Source organism: Bombina bombina, chromosome 3, assembly GCF_027579735.1.
Source record: "Bombina bombina isolate aBomBom1 chromosome 3, aBomBom1.pri, whole genome shotgun sequence".
In the NCBI taxonomy this organism is placed as follows: Eukaryota; Metazoa; Chordata; class Amphibia; order Anura; family Bombinatoridae; genus Bombina; species Bombina bombina.
This window is the reverse complement of record NC_069501.1, coordinates 248,706,682-248,729,794: the sequence shown is the minus strand read 5'-3', so window position 1 is coordinate 248,729,794 and position 23,113 is coordinate 248,706,682. Positions and strand designations below refer to the sequence as shown.

The window sequence follows — 23,113 nt, the reverse complement described above, 5'->3', positions numbered from 1 at the left end:
TGTTGAAAACTTTTGCAAATAAGCGTTTGGGGTTTCTATATATGTATATTAATCTTGCACTAACTCACCTCTCTTAATGATGGCGGAGGCACTGGCCAGGACTTGTCCAACACAGTCTTTGGTATATTCCGAAGCAGAGTCATTAAGAAGGAGTAGCGGATATAATCAAGGAAGTACTCATTCTCTGTGCAGCGCGGATAGTTACGGTAAATGAAACCCTTGATAAACCTAAATGAGATTGAAGGAACTTAATATAACTTGATTTAATGGTGGAATCTTATTTATAAATTCTAAACAGCCTGGTAATAATAGCCATATATTTCTATTTATATACAACCACTGAGCTATGTGTTTTAGACTAAAATTGCAAATTTAAAGGGACAGTCTACTCCAGATTTTTTATGGTTTAAAAAGAGAGATAATCCCTTTATTACCCATTTCCCAGTTTTGCATAACTAACAAGGTTGTATTAATATACTTTTTACCTCTGTGATTACCTTGTATCTAAGTTTCTGCAGACTGCCCCCTTATTTCAGTTCTTTTGACAGGCTTACATTTTAGCCAATCAGTGCTGACTCAAATAACTCCACGGAGTGAGCACAATGTTATTTATATGGGTCACATGAACTAGCACTGTCTAACTGTGAAAAAAATAAAAATGCACGGAGATAAGAGGCAGCCTTTAAGGACTTAGAAATTAGCATAAGAGCCTACCTAAGTTTAGCTTTCAACAAAGAATACCAAGAGAACAAAGAAAATTTGATAAAATTGCATGCCCTATCTGAATCATGAAAGTTTAATTTTGACTAGACTGTCCTTTTAAGGAAACAAACAGGTTATAGGGAATGCTACAACTAAAATACATATCTTATGAAATTAAATACTTTCTTTTATCCCCACAGTGCAGCCTGTATAACGGTGTAAATTTGCTGTCCCCTCAAAATAACTAAACACACAGCCATTAAAGTCTAAACTGTTGGCAACAAAAGTGAGTACACCCCTAAGTGGAAATGTCCAAATTGGGTCCAAAGTGTCAATATTTTGTGTGGCCACCATTATTTTCCAGCACTACCTTAACCCTCTTGGGCATGGAGTTCACCAGAGCTTCACAGGTTGCCACTGGAGTTCTCTTTTACTCCTCCATGACGACATCACAGAGCTGGGGGGATGTTAGAGACCTTATGCTCCCCCACAGATGCTCAATAGGGTTTAGGTCTGGAGACGTGCTTGGCCAGTCCATCACCTTTACCCTCAGCTTCTTTAGCAAGGCAGTGTTCATCTTGGAGGTGTGTTTGGGGTCGTTATGTTGGAATACTGCCCTGCGGCCCTGTCTCCGAAGGGAGGGGATCATGCTCTGCTTCAGTGTGTCACAGTATATGTTGGCATTCATGGTTCCCTCAATGAACTGTAGCTCTCCAGTGCCAGCAGCACTCATGCAGGCCCCGACCATGACACTCCCACCACCATGCTTGACTGTAGACACTTGTCTTTGTACTCCTCACCTGGTTGCCGCCACACCTGCTTGACACCATCTGAACCAAATAAGTTTATCTTGGTCTCATCGGACCACAGGACATGGTTCCAGTAATCCTTGTCCTTAGTCTGCTTGTCTTCAGCAAACATCATCTTTAGAAGAGGCTTCCTTCTAGGACGACAGCCATGCAGACCCAATTTAATGCAGTGTGCGGCATATGGTCTGAGCACTGACAGGCTGACACCCCACCCCTTCAACCTCTGTAGCAATGATGGCAGCACTTATACGTCTATTTCCCAAAGACAACCTCTGGATATGACGCTGAGCACGTGCACTCAACTTCTTTGGTCAACCATGGCGAGGCCTGTTCTGAGTGGAACCTGTTCTGTGAAACCGCTGTACAGTCTTGCCCACCGTGCTGCAGCTCAGTTTCAGGGTCTTGGCAATCTTCTTACAGTCTAGGTTATCTTTATGTAGAGCAACAATTCTTTTTTTCAGATCCTCAGCCAGTTCTTTACCATGAGGTGCCATGTTGAACTTCCAGTGACCAGTAAGAGAGAGTGATGACACCAAGTTTAACACACCTGCTCCCCCCATTCACACCTGAGACCTTGTAACACTAACGAGTCACATGACACCGGGGAGGGGAAATGGCTAATTGGGCCCAATTTGCACATTTCCACTTAGGGGTGTACTCACTTTTGTTGCCAACGGTTTAGACATTAATGGCTGTGTGTTGAGTTATTTTGAGGGGACAGCAAATTTACACTGTTATGGAGGCTGTACACTCACTACTTTACATTGTAGCAAAGTGTCATTTCTTCAGTGTTGTCACATAAAAAGATATAATAAAATATTTACAAAAATGTGAGGGGTGTACTCACTTTTGTGGGATACTGTATATATTTTGCATACGAAGAGAGAAGCGCTCTACCAGGAATGAACAACAGCTCATCAGCTAGTTCTACGGCAATTTAACACCCATGAGCAGCCTTTTTTAGACCAGTGTGCTTTTTACAGAGGAAAACTTTCCTGTAGTAGATCAGTCTGACCCCGCCAAGTAAGGTCAGTTCAGCCCCGAAATACCAGGCAATTCTCCTCTGAACAAGGAACATGACAACCCCAGACGATCATTTCGGCCTCCTATGGGCCTCGTCAGTGAGGTGCAGCCACATTCCTCTAAGCACACTGGGCAAGGAGTCCATGTCTGGTTTCCCCCATAGGGAGACCTCCCTAGGGTCAAATTAATTTGCATACGAAGAGAGAAGCTCTCTACCAGGAATGAACAACAGCTCATCAGCTAGTGTTTAGTGTATCATGTTCCTTGTTCAGAGGAGAATTGCCTGGTATTTCAGGGCTGGACCGACCTTACTTGGCGGGATCAGACTGATATAATTTAGGAAAGTTTTCCTCTGTGAAAAGCACACTGGTCTAAAAGAGGCTGCTCCTGGGTGGTAAATCGCCATAGAACTAGCTGATGAGCTGCTGTTTGTTCCTGGTAGAGCGCTTCTCTCTTTGTATGTATATATATATATATATATATATATATATATATATATGTCAATATTTCAGTATAGCTGCCTCACAGTAAAATATAAAGAATGTTTAGTGATATGAAATCTTAAATCCATTAGAATAGCATATGAATTGCTAAATGTTTTGTAATTACACGTTGCATACAGCTGCTGAAACATATGAGATTGTATCACAACTATATTCCAGTTTTCTTTGACATTACTTAGGTACTGTGTTTGCAGGTTCTTTAAGAATTACATACATTATATATGTACACACACACACTATAAAAGTTGAGATATATATACTTTTGGATCTTTAAATGTTTTAAGATATGTTCCAAAAGGCATCAAAGTTCCATTACATTTGTCAATTTGTCAAAATGTCATTGTTGTATTGTCAATCCAAACCTTCTTATTATGTCCACGGCCCATTTTCTTTTGGCAGCTTTTCGACGACCAACTGTTCCGCGCCACCAAGACTGGATTCGTATGGCTATTTAAAATGTAATAAAAAAGTTTTATTAATAGTTCACATGGAATCAAGATGGTATCCCTCCCCCCCTTCCTCACTGCAAGATATTTTCCAAGGCAAAACAAAGCACATACCTGAATGTTTCATATGTAGGAAGTTTTGACGTTGGTGATATCCCCTCCATCTGGCCTGGAGAAACGTGGCTGAAAGAAACAGAATGAAACGTTAGACACAATGTGGTCGATTACAATCCTTTAGAAAAAAAAAAAAAAAAGAGTCAAGTAATTTTTTTAAAAAGTATAAAGTTATTATTTTATTATCTACAGGACTAATCATAGTTTCCTATAGAAACAAAACATTACACACAATTCTCAAAGGGATTGTAATCAAGCACAATATTTTGTTTACATAGAAGAGACACTGCAAGTTTTCTTATTAAAGACAGAAAAACTGCTGACTAACAATACTTGTTCAGAGAAGAGAAATACAGTAAAACACTGGCACACAAATTTAACTTATAGAAATGTGTTGCTATTTTTATTCATACAATGACAAGATCTAGAAGTGGATTACTGCATAACCTATTATATACAAGTACTTTTGTAATGCACATAATATTGTTCAGAAATAAAGAAAATTAGGAAATCGGTTATGAATAAATGTGAAAACCAGGACCACTGAAGTTAAAGGATCTCTGAAGTTAAAGGAACTCTGAAGTCAAAATTAAAATGTCATGTTTCAGAGAGAGCATGCTGTTTCAAGCAGGGTGGATAAAAATTAATAATATAAAAATAAAAAAATCAGATTTTTTTTTTAAATTTACATTTTTTTTTAAATGAAATGATTTCTACTATCTAAACTATAGTTTCTATTTAAGATACATTATAATCTAAAGAGTGCTCATCCTGAAATATAGATTAGTTTAAATTCTATAGTGAGATGCTGTATATTCATGGCGGTAATGTTTATTTTTTTGGTAAATGAATCCCATTAATCCATTCACAATGTCATGCTCTCCCAGAGGTTTCTGTCAGATTTTGGGCAATTTCTCCATCTTGAAGATAGTATCACAAATTATTGGTTTTGTAGTTCGCAAACCTGAATTTGTATCTGCAGAAATAGCATTTCCTGTTCTTCACAGCAAATATGTAATAAAAACAAATTATGCTTACCTGATTATGCTTACCTCATTCATTACTTTTGGGAAATAAGAGCCTGGACACCAGGAGGAGGCAAAGACACCCCAGCCAAAGGCTTAAATACTCCTCCCCCCACTCCCCTCACCCCCAGTCATTCTGCCAAGGCAACAAGGAACAGTAGGAGAAATATCAGGGTATAAATGGTGCCAGAAGAACAAAAACAAAATTTAGGTCCGCCCACCGGAGAAACGGGCTGGAGCCATGGACTCTCCTCTCACAGATGGAAATGAAATTATCAGGTAAGCATAATTTATGTTTTCCATTTTAATGGGAGGAGAGTCCATGGCTTCATTCATTACTTTTGGGAAACAATACCCAAGCTCTAGAGGACACTGAATAAAAAAAAAACAGGAGGGTAAAAGAAGGCGGACCCTAATCTGAGGGCACCACAGCCTGCAAAATCTCTCCCAAAAGCTGCTTCTGCCGAAGCAAACACATCAAATTTGTAAAATTTTGCAAAAGTATGTAAGGAAGACCAAGTAGCCGCCTTACAAATCTGCTCCATAGAGGCCTCATTCTTAAAGGCCCATGAAGAGGCCACAGCCCTAGTTGAGTAAGCCGTAATCCTCTGAGGAGGTTTATGTCCCGCAGTCTCTCATAGGCTAAGCGAATAATGCTCCTCAACCAAAAAGATAGCGAAGTGGAAGAGGTCCCCTGCCCCTTACGCTTCCCCAAATACACAACAAATAAGGACGAAGTCTGTCTAAAGTCCTCCGTGGCCTGAAGATAAAACTTCAAGGCTCGAACCACATCCAAATGATGAAGCAAACTTTCCTTTGAAGAAGAAAGATTAGGACACAAGGAAGGAACTACTATCTCCTGATTGATGTTACGATTCGACACAACCTTGGGAAGGAAATCCCAACCCAGTGTGAAGAACAGCCTTATCGGCGTGAAAAACCTGGTAAGGAGGATCACATTGCAAGGCCGCCAACTCAGACACTCTGCGTGCCAATGCTATAGCCAGTAGGAAAAGAACCTTCCAAGAAAGAATTTTAATGTCAAGTGAATGCATAGGCTCAAACGGAGCCCTCTGCAACATCTTAAGTACCAAGTTTAAGCTCCAAGGCGGAGCAGAATTTCGAAAGACATGTCTGATCCTGGACAGAGCCTGAACAAAGGACTGAATATCAGGAAGCTTCGCAAGCATCTTCTGTAACAGTAGAGATACAGCCGAAATCGGTCCCTTTAAGGAACTGGCGGCAAGACCCTTATCCAACCCATCTTGGAGAAAAGACAGAATCCTGGATATCCTAACCTTATGCCAGGGATATCCACGTTCCTCACACCAGGACAGGTAGTTCCTCCACACCTTGTGATAGATGCGACGAGTGACCTGTTTCCTAGCTTAAATGAGAGTATCAATGACTCTCTCATAAAATCCCCTCTTGGCTAGGACTATGCGTTCAAACTCCACGCAGTCAGCCTTAGAGAATCAAGATTTTGATGTAGAAAGGGATCCTTAACCAGCAGATCTCTGCGACAGGGTAACCTCCATGGAGGAGATGACGACATCCCCACCAGATCCGCGAACCACGTCCTCCGTGGCCACAACAGAGAGATCAGAATAGCCGAAGCTTGCTCCTGCTTGATGCAGGCCACTACTTAAGGTAGAAGTGGCAACGGTGGAAAAATGTAAATTGGGTTGAACTCCCAAGGCACCGCTAAGGCATCTTTCAGCTCTGCCTGGGGATGCCTGGACCGCAACCCGTATCTGGGTAGCTTGAAGTTGAGTCTGGACGCCATGAGATCGATCTCCGGCGTCCCCCATCTGTTGCAGATCTCCTGGAACACCTCGGAATGGAGAGACCATTCCTCTGGATGAAATGATTGTCTGCTGAGAAAATCTGCTTCCCAGTTGTCCACACCCGGAATGTGGATCGCTGATAGCGAACAGTTGTGGGTCTCTGCCCACTCCAGAATCCGAGAAACTTCGCTCATGGTTAGAGGGCTTTTCGCTCCCCCCTAATGGTTGACGTAAGCCACTGAGGTAATGTTGTCCGACTGGAATCTGATTAATCGGAATGACCCCAGGGGGGCCCCAAGCCCTCAGAGAGTTGAATATCGCTTGAAGTTCCAGAATATTGATTGGTAGAATCGACTCCTCGAGTCCAACTGCCCTGTGTTTTCCTGGCACCCCAAACAGCTCCCCATCCTGACAGACTTGCGTCCGTGGTCACAATATCCCAGGATGGTCTCAAGAAGGATGTCCCCTGAAACAGTTGTCCCGGACTGATCCACCAAGAGAGGGATTCCATCGTTTGTTTGTCCAGAGAGATCTGTTGGGATAGATCTGAGTGATCACCGTTCTATTGTCTCAACATGCATAACTGAAGAGGTCCGAGATGGAACCTGGCGTATGGAATGACATCTATGCTGGATACCATGAGTCCAATAACCTCCATACACCTGGCCACCTATGGCCTTTAGGAGGTCTGAAGGGCAAGACAGCTGGACGCAATCTTGCAATGTCTCTGCTCTGTCAGGAACATCTTCATGGATATGGAATCTATTATCATACCCAGGAATTTCACTCTGTTGCTAGGAACCAGAGAACGTTTTCCTACATTTATCTTCCATCCATGAGATTGAAGGAGAAGAGCCCTCGAATGGTCCTCCGCGAGACTGCAGGACGGAGCCTGGAAAAGGATGTCGTCCAGATAAGGGGCCACTGCGATACCACAGGTTCTCGCCACCGCAAGCAGCGCTCCCAGAACCTTCGAAAAGACTCTTGAGGCAGTCGACAGACCGAATGGTAGGGCCACAAACTGGAAGTGTTGGTCCAGAAATGCAAATTTTAGGAACCTGAAGTGATCCTTGTGGATTGGGACGTGAAGGTAAGCATCCTTCAAAACTATTGTAGTCATGAACTGTCCCTCTTGAACTAGGGGCAGAATAGACCTGATCGTCTCCATCTATTTTTTTATTGAGGCTGTAAAATGAACAAAACAGGCAAACAATACCACAATTCCAGAAAAGACAGTAACAATTTACAATTCACCTGAATGTAAAAGTAAAATAAACCTCAAGTTTTCTATTAAAGTGTATCCCCTCAAAATATAGTGATGCCAGATAGACTGTTTTCCCACAGTGACAGCAAGAGGCCACTCTTGGGCCCCTTAGAAAGGGTTTTATGACAGGATAGGGAACTTTGGGGGAGAGATAATACAACCAGGTGGGCCACTTTTGGACCCCTGAAACTATATACAATAACAATTAATAGTATGGAAATGTAAAGATTTAAAATATTGACAAATTAAAAATTTGGACCACCTCATTGAAGGAGCTTCTTATTACTGGGCTTGCTGACTCCATATACAATTAGTCTTTATAAGGAAAGGGTTATCTAGGGTTGAGGGTAATTTAGATGATTCACCTTGGTGTAAGCTGGAGAGTGTCTCATGTATGGTCTGGGGACAAGGCATTTAGCTGTTCACATAATGTACTACCTTGGTTGTCGGCAGCGCAGCAACAATAGCTGTGCTTGCAATAGGAGAAGAGCTAAAATTAGTAACATATGTATAGATATAAATGGAATAGTTATGGACTAAAGCGGAGCCAAACCAGCACCTTCCACAGCATTAAAATAAAGATAAATTCTGATTAAGCAACTGCATTCATTACAGGGCATAGGTCTATAAAACTATTCAGTAAAGGGGATGTTGCGTTTTAATTCATAAAATAATAGTCTACAGGTTGGCCACCGATTTATATTTTCAGATCATCTTCACATGTTGTATTAGCTTGGAGAGAGACAAAAAGCTTCCAATTAACAAAATTGTATTCAGTATTACAGAGTTCAGGTGGATAATTACCATAAGCTTCAAGGGGTGCATACGATGTCCATGGGACAATTCATCCTATCAACCCCTAAACACTTAAGCAGTCAATATAAGGCTAGATAATCTGTAGTAAAGACTGTATAAATAGCATTAGCCCCTTTAATTACTAAGACAGGTTACAATAAAACTATGTTAGTATATACTATGCCTTAATAAGCTGTAGGAAGGGGAACGATCTCCTATGCATAGTTAGCGAAGATGTGAAAAATTTCTAACAGTAGGTTCCAACCTGCAGATTACTCATCAAAGACATTCAGGGACATCCTTAACTGGAACATTCAATTTATAGGTAACAGGGACCTGGCAACAGCCTGTCAAGGATAAACAACTAATGAATAAAATGAGCACCATATTTAGTCCCTTCTAATGAATTTAGGTAATCACTAGTATTAGTTAGGTGCTCTGTAGCAAGCATCAACATGCAACATATTAAACAATGTATGAAATCAACTAGCATTAACTTCTATTCCTATATTATTCTTAGACATCAGGCTCAGTAGCCCCCTACGTGGATGTTTTAATAAATGGCAGAGGAGGTTAAAAAAGAACACCCCAATCAGTTCACTGTCCCACCGCAGATGGTTGGCAAAACACGTCTGGGGAACAATCCTTATAGAGAGATTACTGTAGTCAAGCGGGTAATTATTACTTCCCCCAGGATCTGGGAAGCAGTCAGTCTCTCACCGGTCAGAGCCCTCTTTCCACAAGATGTGAGCTAAGAGTCGCTGTGATCAGCCAACACCAACCTTGAGAGCCTTTGTCACAAAGAGAAGTAGGCATCCAGGTTTCAGCAGCATGTCCTTTCGGGTATGTATAGGTCCCGTTTCCAGCTGCTCGGTGGATGATGCGTTGGGAGCCATATGGGTTAAGAGGAAGGGCAGCACATTTTGCCGGAATCGGGTTTCTTCCCTACAGGGCGTTAATGGGTCCAGATCCCATAGAGAGTCAGTGCAGTCCAACGGGAAAACAGCTGCCCCGTACAGCCCGACATGCTGAGCTCCAAAAGCCTCTGCCTCACCAATATCGATCCGGCGTGTCAGCTTTGCAGCACTTCGTATCTTCTGGAGCTGTCCATCAACTCCGCTTGGCATTGGAAGTGGCGCGGCCTCAACTGGGTACAGAAGGTTATGTCTGGGCTCTACCTCCCCAATCTGGGCCACTGGATCTGAGTTGCCGCCGTTCTGCTCTGGCTGATCCCAGAAGGTCCGGAGTGCACCCGCAGTCTGTAAGTAGTTCCAAGAGGATTGCTGGTCTGCTTCTGCATCGCGATGGTGAGGGGCAAAATATGGTGAGTGCTGGGGTCCCAAAAACTCGCCGTTCATACGGAGCTCCCCATCTGATGCTCCTCTGTTGCACCCCTTATGTATAGCTTCCCAGATCGAGCTGCAGGCTTCATGAAGCATTTCTGTGAAGGCTGCCTGGTGAAATTCAAGGAGCTTGCTGAGCTCCAGTATAATTGCCTCTGTCATCGCGATTGCCCAAGGCAGTACTATTTTTAGGTGTCTTATTGAAAATGATGAGGTGGTTCTTAGAGATAGAATAAGGGCAACAACTTTGTGTTGCTAATAACCCAGAATCAGAATACAAAAATCCGGGGGGGGGGGGGGGGGGTTATATGTGCGGCAGCCTCGACAACACAGAGTAACTGAGTCACAGAGTAGGCCTGCTTGCCATGTGGTCAGCTTCAATGCGGTCTAGCTGAGGAGCATAGGAAGGTCAGTCTATGCGATTGTGTCTCACCGACTCCTCTAGGGTACCTTCAGGGCACTTTAATATGTCAGAAACAAAATTATGATTTTTTTTGAGAAAAAATATAGTTAAAACCAAGTAGGAATCAGGAGCTCTTCACATATACGTCCTTCCGCAACAGCTGTAGGCTCCGCCCCCGATCGTCTCCATCTTTAACGATAGGACCGTCCAGAATCGGGCGAAACGTGCCCTCCATTTTTGGGACCATGAAAAGGTTTGAATAATACCCCATACCTCTTTCTGCTAGATGGACTGGAACGATTACTCGGAGAGAGGAGAGATCCCTCACACACTCTAGAAAGGCGTCTCTCTTCCCTGGTCTTGATGATAGGTCTGACAGGAGGAATCTGCCTCTGGGTGCATGAGTCTTGAATCCTAGCCTGTAACCCTGGGTGATGACCTCTAGAACCCAAGGGTCCTGAACGTCTCCTATCCAAGCCTCCGCGAAAAGAGATAGTCTGTCCCCTACGCGAGCCTGAGACGGATCGAGGGCCGCCCCTTCATGCTGATTTTGTCTCGGCGGGCTTCTTGCTCTGCTTGGCCTTGTTCCAAGATAGAGCTGGCTTCCAAGATCCCTTGGACTGCTCGGTTTTCACGGCAGGCTGCTGCAGTTGAGATTTGTCCAAATGAAAAGGGACGAAAAGTAGACCCCTTCGACTTATTCTTCTTATCCTGCGGTAGGAAGGCACCCTTGCCACCCATGACCGTGGATATGATAGAGTCTAGGCCCTGGCCAAAAAGAACCTTCCCCTGAACCGGGGGATATAGTAATCTAGTCTTGGAAGTCATGTCAGTAGACCACGACTAACTACAGAGCCCTACGGGCAAGAACAGAAAAACCTGATGTCTTGGTATTTAGGCGAATAATCGGCATATTTGCATCACAGATGAATGAATTAGCTACCCTTAAGGCCTTAATTCGATCCTGTATTTTCTCGAGGGGAGTCTACACCTTGACCATAGCTAACAGAGCGTCACACCAGTAAGTTGCCGCACCAGCCACCGCATGCAACTGCCGCTGCCGGTTGAAAAACGAACCCCGTGAGTTAAAACATCCTTCTCAACATGGACTCCAATTTTTTATCCATGGGCTCCTTGAATGAAGAGTTATCTTTGAGCGGGATAGTTGTTTGCTTAGCGAGTGTGTAGATGGCACCATTCAACTTAGAAATGGCCTCCCACAGCTCAAGCTGCGAGTCCGGAACGGGGAACAGTTTTTTTAAAAGAAGTAGAGGGGGAACAGGATGATCCAAGTTTTTCCCATTCGTTCTTAATATTAGCCATCTTAACAGGGACCGGGAAGGTTTGAGGCACCACCCTGTCCTCGTAAACCCTATTTAGTTTAGGCACCTCTAACGTAGCATGCAGCTCTTTCAGCAGAAAGCGCGAATGCTCCATTTTTAACTTAAAGTCTGGCTCCTCCGCAGACGGAGGTCTAGATGTCGCCGATTCTGACCCAGAAAGAGCGTTCTCCGAAGAGTCAGAGTCATCTTCATCAGCGGATAACCTGTCAGAAACATCCAATGGAGTAGATGACCCCTGGGATGGATAGCTATGTTTAACCTTTCTATTGAGCTTAGCAGGGTGTGGTAAGGCATTGAAGGCTGCAGAAAACGCAGTTTGTAACTGATCAGCAAAATCTGGCGGCCAAAGGGCCCCTCCTGCGGGAGGATTAGTAGTGCCAAGGGGAGCTGCATGTGAAATCTGAGATGAATGTAGGGAACGCACTTTGCGGGCCAGATAACCCTCAGAGGTGGACGCCTCAGTTGTACTAAATATCTTATTCTTTTTAGATATTGCAATTTTATCAAAGCATGTGGAACAGAGTTGAGCAGGTGGATCAACCGGAACCTCCTCACAATAGACACAGTTATTAGGTTTTGTTAAAGAAGGAGTATCCTCTAACATATCCGAGTCCTCCATAGCTTGCACCTTTATTACGGACTAGATAGAAAGTAAATGGCACCTTTATACCCCAATGGCGGGGGCACTCACCACCTCCTATGACCCGTACCACAGAGAAACCGCTTTGTCTTCTACAACCGTTGGTCAGGAAAGAGGAAGTTAAAGGACCGCCCCTGCACTAGAGAGAAAACGCGCCAGAGAAAACTGACTGTTCACACATTGACAGAGCCTCATCTCACACATGTCGCAGCATTAAACACAATAAAGATATTATGCATACAACCCCCCCGTTCAATAACCCCCTTTCCGAGGATACAGTATTAACCCTTGATTCTATACAGATAAAAGGAGACACACTGTGACCCTGTCTTCTTGAGTTATCATATGTATATAAATGAAAGGATCTTAACAGAATCTATGCCGTGTAACAGGAACATGGCCTTTCAAGTGTGACAGGGTAGTAGCATCACTCCTGACATGGACTTGAGAGCAGAGAGCAGGCAGCGAAACTCGTCAACGCTGATTGCTAATGAAGCTGTTAATCTGAGTCGGGATGATTTCGCAGGAAGACTCTTCCTGCATCTCCGGGCTCTAACTTTCATCCATGCTCTCACTGAGAGGCTGACAAGACTACTTAAAACTCCAGTCCCATTCTGAAGAGTACTATCCATATTATAATATTGATAAAAGGAGTGAATTAGAAAGTTGTTTAAAATGGCATGATCTGATTGGTTGCTATAAAGAACTTTCTTTTCTAAGGGTTTTCCTCTCCATATAGAAATAACTGAAGAACTTCTGTTTTCTCTATTTGCTTGCAGGGCTGTTTGTCCGGGGGGTTGGGTAAGAAGAACCTAAGTCTTAAGAAAGCATAAAATATTCATAGTAGTTCATTTCTATTGCTTGACTGTTGATTTTGTCTCCTGAGGCATGGTTGGCTGAGGAGGTTGTTTGCAGGGGTCTCTCTTCTTTGTTGAGTTTCATTTTGGCCAGTTCGCACTGACCGTTTGCTGTCTTCCATAACCGATTTAGAATTCTTTAAACACCTCGCTTTTTTCTCTTTTCTTCTTCTTTAACACTGATCACAATTATTCACTGAATCACATGGGATTTTTCCCCTTCCTTCTCTCACTTTTGTAGGGGGCTCTCCCCTACACTTCTTTGTTCTTTCTCTCATGATATGAGAGAATTGATCACTATTTTGTTCACTCTTATAAGCACATGGATAAATATTTGAACACTCACGCTAAAACTTCACCTTCAGTTATGGCAGTTAGACTAAGGGACAGGAAAAACAAAAATACTCGAGACCTCGGCAGATATACACCCTGTTGTTTCCATTCCTTCACATCTAAGTGAGCCTCTGGACATCCAATCACTGGTCTCCAGTATTTCTGAAGCTCTGGCCCCCAAATTTGACATTCTTGAAAATTAGATAAAACAGGATATTACACTCTTAACAAATGAAATCAGACAATTCTCTAATAGATTGTCAGAGGTAGAACAAAGAATTTCGGATTTAGAAGATCTGACGGTAGGCCATAACACTAAGTTAGAAGCTATGAATACCAACCTCTTAAAAATTCAGAGTAAACTTAGAAGACCTAGAGAACCGTTCCAGGAGAAACAACTTCAGAGACATTGGGGTACCAGAAGAAAAGCAATATAAGGATCTTAAATTGTTAACTATTACTCTCTCAACTCCTACACATCCCGCACTCTCAGCCACAAATAGTGCTAGAGAGGGCACATAGGCTAGCATACAACTGGAAAAGAGAGCACAAGACCCAGGCCAATTATTGCTAAAGCACTAAATTTTCAAGATAAGTTATGCGGTTACAATTTTTCAGAAAAAACAGCCTATCTCGGGGATACAAAAATTATGATATTTCAGGATTTTTCTGCGTTAACAGGCGCAAAAAGAAGAGCGCTAGCCCCAATCTGTACTAGACTAATTAATCAGGGCCTTCAAGCTACAGTAATCTATCCAGCTAGGCTGAAGATTATGGTGGACAATCAAACACACTTTTTCCGATTCTGCTAAAGATACAGAGAAATTTTGCGCAATAGAGTTAGATAGTTCAAAGAAAAAATGATAAATGCTAACAGTATGGATGTGGGAGAAAGGTGGGCCAACCAAGGTTGGGATGTTGTGTTTATTTAGACTAAAAATGGATAGATATCAAGGATATAATAAACCTTGTATATAAAGAATGGAAATTCAGCACATAAAGTGCAAATAAGTGACATCTAAAGTGCAAATATAAATAACCTCATAAAGAATTTATAAAAGGCAGATCTGGCGTCCCAGAAAATTGACTTGTTACATGCAACACCGTACTGCACCAAACCCTGTATACTGACTATGCATGTACAGCAAATATAGAATGAGGTGGAAGTGGCCCAATTGTGCTTGATATAAGAAACAGAAAATAGACGGATTTGCTCTTTACAAAGTGTCTTCAGTGCAGACTTATATTCGATAAAACACCGACAGTTGCATAATTTGGTGTTTAAAGTAAACAGTCAAGCAGGCATAAAGCATATAGACATGTAAGCAAGTAAGCAGCTAGGTAAGATGTAAATCATGGCATGCAGAAAAATGGTATAAAGTAGCAGGTGACTGTTTACTTTAAACACCAAATTATGGAACTGTTGGTGTTTTATCGAATATAGGTCTGCACTAAAGACACTTTGTGAAGAGCAAATCCGTCTATTTTTGAACGGTTTCTTATACCAAGCACAATTGAGCCACTACCTCATCATTCTATATTTGCTGTACATGCATAGATCGCCATGATAACCTGCCCAGACACAGCCTGTCAGTATACAGTGCAGTACGGTGTTGCATGTAACAAGTCAATTTTCTGGGACGCCAGATCTGCCTTTTATAAAATTCTTTATGATGTTATTTATATTTGCACTTTAGATGTCACTTATTTGCACTTTATTTTAGAGATATATGTGTGTGTTTTTTATGCCATGATAGCGGAAAATGACTATCAATGGACGTATATGAAAAATCAAATTAATTATTTGTTATTACTAATCAAGAGAGTGCTGAATTCCAATTCTTTATATACAAGGTTTATTATATCCTTGATATCTATCTCTTTAGTCTAAATAAATAAAGTCGTTCTTGGGTCTGCGCCAATTACATTATCTTTAACACGTTCAACTTTGTAGACCTTGTTCATCAGTTTATATTTGGGATTTTGTGTGTTGTGTTTTTTGGAAAATGTGTATTTTATTTTTTTTCTCTTTTCTTTAGATGGTAGACGTGGCAGGTAGATTCAAGTTAACCTCTTGGAATATTGGGGGCATTACATCTTCCATTAAACGGAAAGCAATAATATCTAATTTAAGAAAAATAAACACTGATATTGCCTTCCTAGAGGAAACTCATCTAAAACTGGAAGAAGTTCTTAAGCTTAAGTGCTCATGGGTTAAGGAAGTTCTTTCCTCCCCCAGTATGAAGAGGAAAGGAGGTGTTGCGATTCTCCTAGGGAAAAAGTTAAACTATGAAGTTCTTCACACTAACACAGTCTCAGAGGGGAGGTTCCTAATGGTAAAAAACAGAATTTATGCTTACCTGATAAATTACTTTCTCCAACGGTGTGTCCGGTCCACGGCGTCATCCTTACTTGTGGGATATTCTCTTCCCCAACAGGAAATGGCAAAGAGCCCAGCAAAGCTGGTCACATGATCCCCCCTAGGCTCCGCCTTCCCCAGTCATTCGACCGACGTAAAGGAGGAATATGCATAGGAGAAATCATATGATACCGTGGTGACTGTAGTTAGAGAAAATAATTCAACAGACCTGATCAAAAACCAGGGCGGGCCGTGGACCGGACACACCGTTGGAGAAAGTAATTTATCAGGTAAGCATAAATTCTGTTTTCTCCAACATAGGTGTGTCCGGTCCACGGCGTCATCCTTACTTGTGGGAACCAATACCAAAGCTTTAGGACACGGATGATGGGAGGGAACAAATCAGGTCGCCTAGATGGAAGGCACCACGGCTTGCAAAACCTTTCTCCCAAAAATAGCCTCAGAAGAAGCAAAAGTATCAAATTTGTAGAATTTGGTAAAAGTGTGCAGTGAAGACCAAGTCGCTGCCTTACATATCTGATCAACAGAAGCCTCGTTCTTGAAGGCCCAAGTGGAAGCCACAGCCCTAGTGGAGTGAGCTGTGATTCTTTCAGGAGGCTGCCGTCCGGCAGTCTCATAAGCCAATCGGATAATGCTTTTAAGCCAGAAAGAGAGAGAGGTAGAAGTTGCTTTTTGACCTCTCCTTTTACCAGAATAAACAACAAACAAAGAAGATGTTTGTCTGAAATCCTTAGTAGCTGCTAAGTAAAATTTGAGAGCACGAACTACATCCAAGTTGTGCAACAAACGTTCCTTCTTTGAAACTGGATTAGGACACAAAGAAGGCACGACTATCTCCTGGTTAATATTTTTATTAGAAACAACTTTCGGAAGAAAACCAGGTTTAGTACGCAAAACCACCTTATCTGCATGGAACACCAGATATGGAGGAGAACACTGCAGAGCAGATAACTCTGAAACTCTTCTAGCAGAAGAGATTGCAACCAAAAACAAAACTTTCCAAGATAATAACTTTATATCAACGGAATGTAGGGGTTCAAACGGAATCCCCTGAAGAACTGAAAGAACTAGATTGAGACTCCAGGGAGGAGTCAAAGGTTTGTAAACAGGCTTGATTCTAACCAGAGCCTGAACAAAAGCCTGAACGTCTGGTACAGCCGCCAGCTTTTTGTGAAGTAAAACAGATAAAGCAGAAATCTGTCCCTTCAAAGAACTTGCAGATAATCCTTTCTCCAAACCCTCTTGAAGAAAGGATAGAATCCTAGGAATTTTTATCTTGTTCCATGGGAATCCTTTAGATTCACACCAACAGATATATTTTTTCCATATTTTATGGTAGATTTTTCTAGTTACAGGCTTTCTAGCCTGAACAAGAGTATCAATGACAGAATCTGAGAACCCTCGCTTTGATAAAATCAAGCGTTCAATCTCCAAGCAGTCAGTTGGAGTGAGGCCAGATTCGGATGTTCGAACGGACCTTGAACAAGAAGGTCCTGTCTCAGAGGTAGCTTCCATGGTGGAGCTGATGACATATTCACCAGGTCTGCATACCAAGTCCTGCGTGGCCACGCAGGAGCTATCAAGATCACCGATACCCTCTCCTGTTTGATCCTGGCTACCAGCCTGGGAATGAGAGGAAACGGTGGGAACACATAAGCTAGGTTGAAGGTCCAAGGTGCTACTAGTGCATCCACTAGAGCCGCCTTGGGATCCCTGGATCTGGACCCGTAGCAAAGAACCTTGAAGTTCTGGCGAGACGCCATCAGATCCACGTCTGGGATGCCCCATAATTGAGTTATTTGGGCAAAGATTTCCGGATGGAGTTCCCACTCCCCCGGATGAAATGTCTGACGACTCAGAAAATCCGCTTCCCAATTTTCCACTCCTGGGATGTGGATTGCAGACAAGTGGCAGGAGTGATTCTCCGCCCATTTAATTATTTTGGTCACTTCTTCCATCGCCAGAGAACTCCTTGTTCCCCCCTGATGGTTGATATACGCAACAGTCGTCATGTTGTCTGATTGAAACCTTATGAATTTGGCCTTTGCAAGCTGAGGCCAAGCTCTGAGAGCATTGAATATCGCTCTCAGTTCCAGAATGTTTATCGGTAGAAGAGATTCTTCCCGAGACCAAAGCCCCTGAGCTTTCAGGGGTTCCCAGACCGTGCCCCAGCCCACCAGACTGGCGTCGGTCGTGACAATGACCCACTCTGGTCTGCGGAAGCTCATCCCTTGTGACAGGTTGTCCAGGGTCAGCCACCAACGGAGTGAATCTCTGGTCCTCTGATCTACTTGTATCGTTGGAGACAAGTCTGTATAATCCCCATTCCACTGTCTGAGCATGCACAGTTGTAATGGTCTTAGATGAATTCGCGCAAAAGGAACTATGTCCATTGCCGCAACCATCAAACCTATTACTTCCATGCACTGCGCTATGGAAGGAAGAAGAACAGAATGAAGTACTTGACAAGAGTTTAGAAGTTTTGATTTTCTGGCTTCTGTCAGAAAAATCTTCATTTCTAAGGAGTCTATTACTGTTCCCAAGAAGGGGACTCTTGTTGACGGAGATAGAGAACATTTCTCTACGTTCACTTTCCACCCGTGAGATCTGAGAAAGGCTAGGACAATGTCCGTATGAGCCTTTGCTTGTGGCAGGGACGACGCTTGAATTAGAATGTCGTCCAAGTAAGGTACTACTGCAATGCCCCTCGGTCTTAGCACCGCTAGAAGGGACCCTAGTACCTTTGTGAAAATTCTTGGGGCAGTGGCTAATCCGAATGGAAGTGCCACGAACTGGTAATGTTTGTCCAGAAACGCGAACCTTAGGAACTGATGATGTTCCTTGTGGATAGGAATATGTAGATACGCATCCTTTAAATCCACCGTGGTCATGAATTGACCTTCCTGGATGGTAGGAAGAATTGTTCGAATCGTTTCCATCTTGAACGATGGAACCCTGAGAAATTTGTTTAAGATCTTGAGATCCAAGATTGGTCTGAATGTTCCCTCTTTTTTGGGAACTATGAACAGATTTGAGTAGAATCCCATCCCTCGTTCCTTCAATGGAACAGGATGAATCACTCCCATTTTTAACAGGTCTTCTACACAATGTAAGAATGCCTGTTTTTTTATGTGGTCTGAAGACAATTGAGACCTGTGGAATCTTCCCCTTGGGGGTAGTTCCTTGAATTCCAGAAGATAACCTTGGGAGACTATTTCTAGAGCCCAAGGATCCAGAACATCTCTTGCCCATGCCTGAGCGAAGAGAGAAAGTCTGCCCCCCACCAGATCCGGTCCCGGATCGGGGGCCAACATCTCATGCTGTCTTGGTAGCAGTGGCAGGTTTCTTGGCCTGCTTACCTTTGTTCCAGCCTTGCATGGGCCTCCAGGCTGGCTTGGCTTGAGACGTATTACCCTCTTGCTTAGAGGGTGTAGAGCTTGAGGCTGGTCCGTTTCTACGAAAGGGACGAAAATTAGGCTTATTTTTAGCCTTGAAAGACCTATCCTGAGGAAGGGCATGGCCCTTTCCCCCAGTGATATCTGAAATAATCTCTTTTAAGTCAGGGCCAAACAGCGTTTTCCCCTTGAAAGGAATATTAAGCAATTTGTTCTTGGATGACGCATCCGCTGACCAAGACTTTAGCCATAGCGCTCTGCGCGCCACAATAGCAAACCCTGAATTTTTCGCCGCTAATCTAGCTAATTGCAGGGTAGCGTATAGAGTAAAAGAATTAGCCAATTTAAGAGCACGAATTCTGTCCATAATCTCCTCATAAGGGGTAACTTTATCTAGCGACTTTTCTAGTTCATCAAACCAAAAAGACGCTGCTGTAGTAACAGGAACAATGCATGAAATTGGCTGTAGAAGGTAACCTTGCTGAACAAACATCTTTTTAAGCAAACCTTCTAACTTTTTATCCATAGGATCTTTGAAAGCACAACTATCTTCTATAGGAATAGTGGTGCGTTTGTTTAAGGTAGAGACCGCCCCCTCGACCTTAGGGACTGTCTGCCATAAGTCCTTTCTGGGGTCGACTATAGGAAACAATTTCTTAAATATAGGGGGAGGGACAAAAGGTATGCCGGGCCTTTCCCATTCTTTGTTTACAATATCCACCACCCGCTTGGGTATAGGAAAAGCTTCGGGGGGGCACCGGGACCTCTAGAAACTTGTCCATCTTACATAATTTCTCTGGAACGACCAAATTGTCACAATCATCCAGAGTAGAAAGCACCTCCTTAAGCAGAGCGCGGAGATGTTCCAATTTAAATTTGAATGTAATAACATCAGGTTCAGCTTGTTGAGAAATTTTTCCTGAATCTGAAATTTCTCCCTCAGACAAAACCTCCCTAGCCCATTCAGACTGGTGTAAGGGCATGTCAGAACCATTATCATCTGCGCCCTCATGCTCTACAGTATCTAAAACCGAGCAGTCGCGCTTTCGCTGATAAGTGGGCATTTTGGCTAAAATGTTTTTAATAGAATTATCCATTACAGCCATTAATTGTTGCATAGTAAGAATAATAGGCGCACTAGATGTACTAGGGGCCTCTTGTGTGGGCAAGACTGGTGTAGACACATAAGGGGATGATGCAGTACCATGCTTACTCCCCTCACTAGAGGAATCATCTTGGGCATCATTTTCACTATCACATGCATCACATATATTTAAATGAGAAGGAACTTTGGCTTCCTGACATACAGAACATAGTCTATCTGAAGGTACAGACATGTTAAACAGGCATAAACTTGATAACAAAGTACAAAAAACGTTTTAAAATAAAACCGTTACTGTCACTTTAAATTTTAAACTGAACACACTTTATTACTGAATATGCGAAAAAGTATGAAGGAATTGTCCAAAATTCACCAAAATTTCACCACAGTGTCATAAAGCCTTGAAAGTATTGCACACCAAATTTGAAAGATTTAACTCTAAAAATAACGGAACCGGAGCCGTTTTTACATTTAACCCCTATACAGTCCCTGGTATCTGCTTTGCTGAGACCCAACCAAGCCCAGAGGGGAATACGATACCAAATGACGCCTTCAGCACGCTTTTTCAGTGTATCAGAGCTCCTCACACATGCATCTGCATGCTCTGACTCCCAAAAACAACTGCGCATTAGTGGCGCGAAACTGAGGCTCTGCCTAAGACTAGAGAAGGCCCCCAGTGAAAAAGGTGTCCAATACAGTGCCTGCCGTTTTTATTATCAAAATTCCCAGATAAAAACAACTCCTCAGAGTAACAAACCACTAAACAAGCTAATAAAACAAACGTTTTAGCCCAGAAAAATGTCTACCAGTCTTTAAAGCCCTTGTGAAGCCCTTTATAAATTGTTATTAAAATGGCTTACCGGATCCCATAGGGAAAATGACAGCTTCCAGCATTACCAAGTCTTGTTAGAAATGTGTCATACTTCAAGCAGTGAAAGTCTGCACACTGTTCCCCCCAACTGAAGTTACTTCATCTCAACAGTCCTGTGTGGAAACAGCCATCGATTTTAGTAACGGTTGCTAAAATCATCTTCCTCTTACAAACAGAAATCTTCATCTCTTTTCTGTTTCAGAGTAAATAGTACATACCAGCACTATTTTAAAATAACAAACTCTTGATTGAAGCAATAAAACTACATTTAAACACCAAAAAAGTCTAAGCCATCTCCGTGGAGATGTTGCCTGTACAACGGCAAAGAGAATGACTGGGGAAGGCGGAGCCTAGGGGGGATCATGTGACCAGCTTTGCTGGGCTCTTTGCCATTTCCTGTTGGGGAAGAGAATATCCCACAAGTAAGGATGACGCCGTGGACCGGACACACCTATGTTGGAGAAATTAAATTAGCTAAGACACTATATACATTATGTAATATCTATGCACTCAATGTCTTCAACTTGCCCTTTTGGGAGACACTCCAGGCTAATATGTCATATGCAGAGGGTTATCTGATAGTAGGAGGGGGCTTTAATATGGCACCACAATACCCTTTAGATAGGTTAAGACATAATTCTTCTTTTCTTATAAGTAAAAGAGAATCAAAATTGTTCACTAGACTTTTCCGGAATCTTAGGGTTAGGGATTTATGGAGGTCACAGAATCCTGACACTAGAGACTTCACATGCCTTTCTAAGGCACATAAGTCACTTTCAAGGATCAATCTACTTCTCCTAGATGAAAGGCTGTGCAAATTGAAAGTTATGTCTTCCTATTTGCATTTCGGACCATGCCCCTGTCTTCCTTGACTTTCAGTTTAGTGATCCTGCTTTTAGAAATCGTCGGTTCTATTTTCCTATATATCTGGCATCAGATTTTAAGTTTAAAAACTGGCTTAAATCTAAGTTCCAAGAATATGTTTCCTTTAACCGAGAATATATTAATCGTCCTGCTATCTTTTGGGAAACTGCAGGAGGACACATTTTTTTTTATGCCAGCAAATATTTTAGGTTAGGAGGATACCTGCAATCAGCAATTGCCCCCGCTGGGGTTGTTTTTCCTTTTTTTTTTAAATAAGGTATTTTAGACACCCTGTGAGGTGCTTCTTTCTGTTTTTCTTTTTGTCTTCTGTTCTGAACATATATGTACAGATTAAAGTGCTCACTCTGTTGGATTCTAAATAAAAAAGTAAAGAGTGGAAATTTTGAGCCCTGTGCTAGGTAGTTAACATCATCTGTTAAGTTCAAACTGAACTAAAACATTTTTTGACTTGTCTTACTTCTGTGCCCATGATAGTTCATATTTTATTTTTGCATGTATAACCGTGAAAATTGCTTGAAGTGAACTTTAAAACGTTTTGTTTGTTATCAGTAGAGTCGAAATCTACTTGATTTGCGATAATGTTCTTAATTTTTGTGGTCTCACTAACTTATATAATTTTTGTTATAGTTTAAACAACGGATATCATAAAAAGAAAAGATTGTAATTCAATAACTATGTGGATTTTCTTAGTTAACATCTTCAGTTGACTGTTTAAACCTTTGTTCAAAAAATAATGTAAAAATGGGGAATTATTCATTTTTTTATCACACATTCTACTATCATCATCTGTATCGTATACGTTTTGTTTGTTATGCTATCTGTTTTGCCACTTTGTACCAGTTGATTCCCCGAATAAATAAAATATATAAAAAATAAATAAAAAAATTGTATGTTCTATCTGAATCATGAAAGAACAACATTTGGTTTTATGTCCCTTTGTCACTAACTGGTGACAGCAGAGAATATAAGATAAACATACTGAAGAGGCATCTCTATGGGTATGACCCTGTACAGCAGTTTTAGTTGTAGTTTGTACATAGATCTTTAGCAGTGTAGTGCTTGTTTGCCGATATATACTATGCATATATAAAAT

At 42.1% G+C, this 23,113-nt stretch overlaps 1 protein-coding gene across 5 annotated transcripts in view; it reads right to left on the bottom strand.

Annotated features, from left to right (window-relative positions):
- The window catches only part of MYO1C (myosin IC), a 567,598-nt gene that overhangs the window by 63,488 nt on the left and 480,997 nt on the right, over positions 1-23,113 (bottom strand). For all 5 annotated transcript variants that reach the window (XM_053706236.1, XM_053706241.1, XM_053706239.1 and 2 more), the window contains 3 exons: positions 3,598-3,666; positions 3,400-3,484; positions 69-228 (listed from right to left, as the gene is read on the bottom strand). In XM_053706236.1, the coding sequence (XP_053562211.1) occupies positions 69-228; positions 3,400-3,484; positions 3,598-3,666 (314 nt within the window). The remainder of the gene's footprint in view (positions 1-68; positions 229-3,399; positions 3,485-3,597; positions 3,667-23,113) is intronic.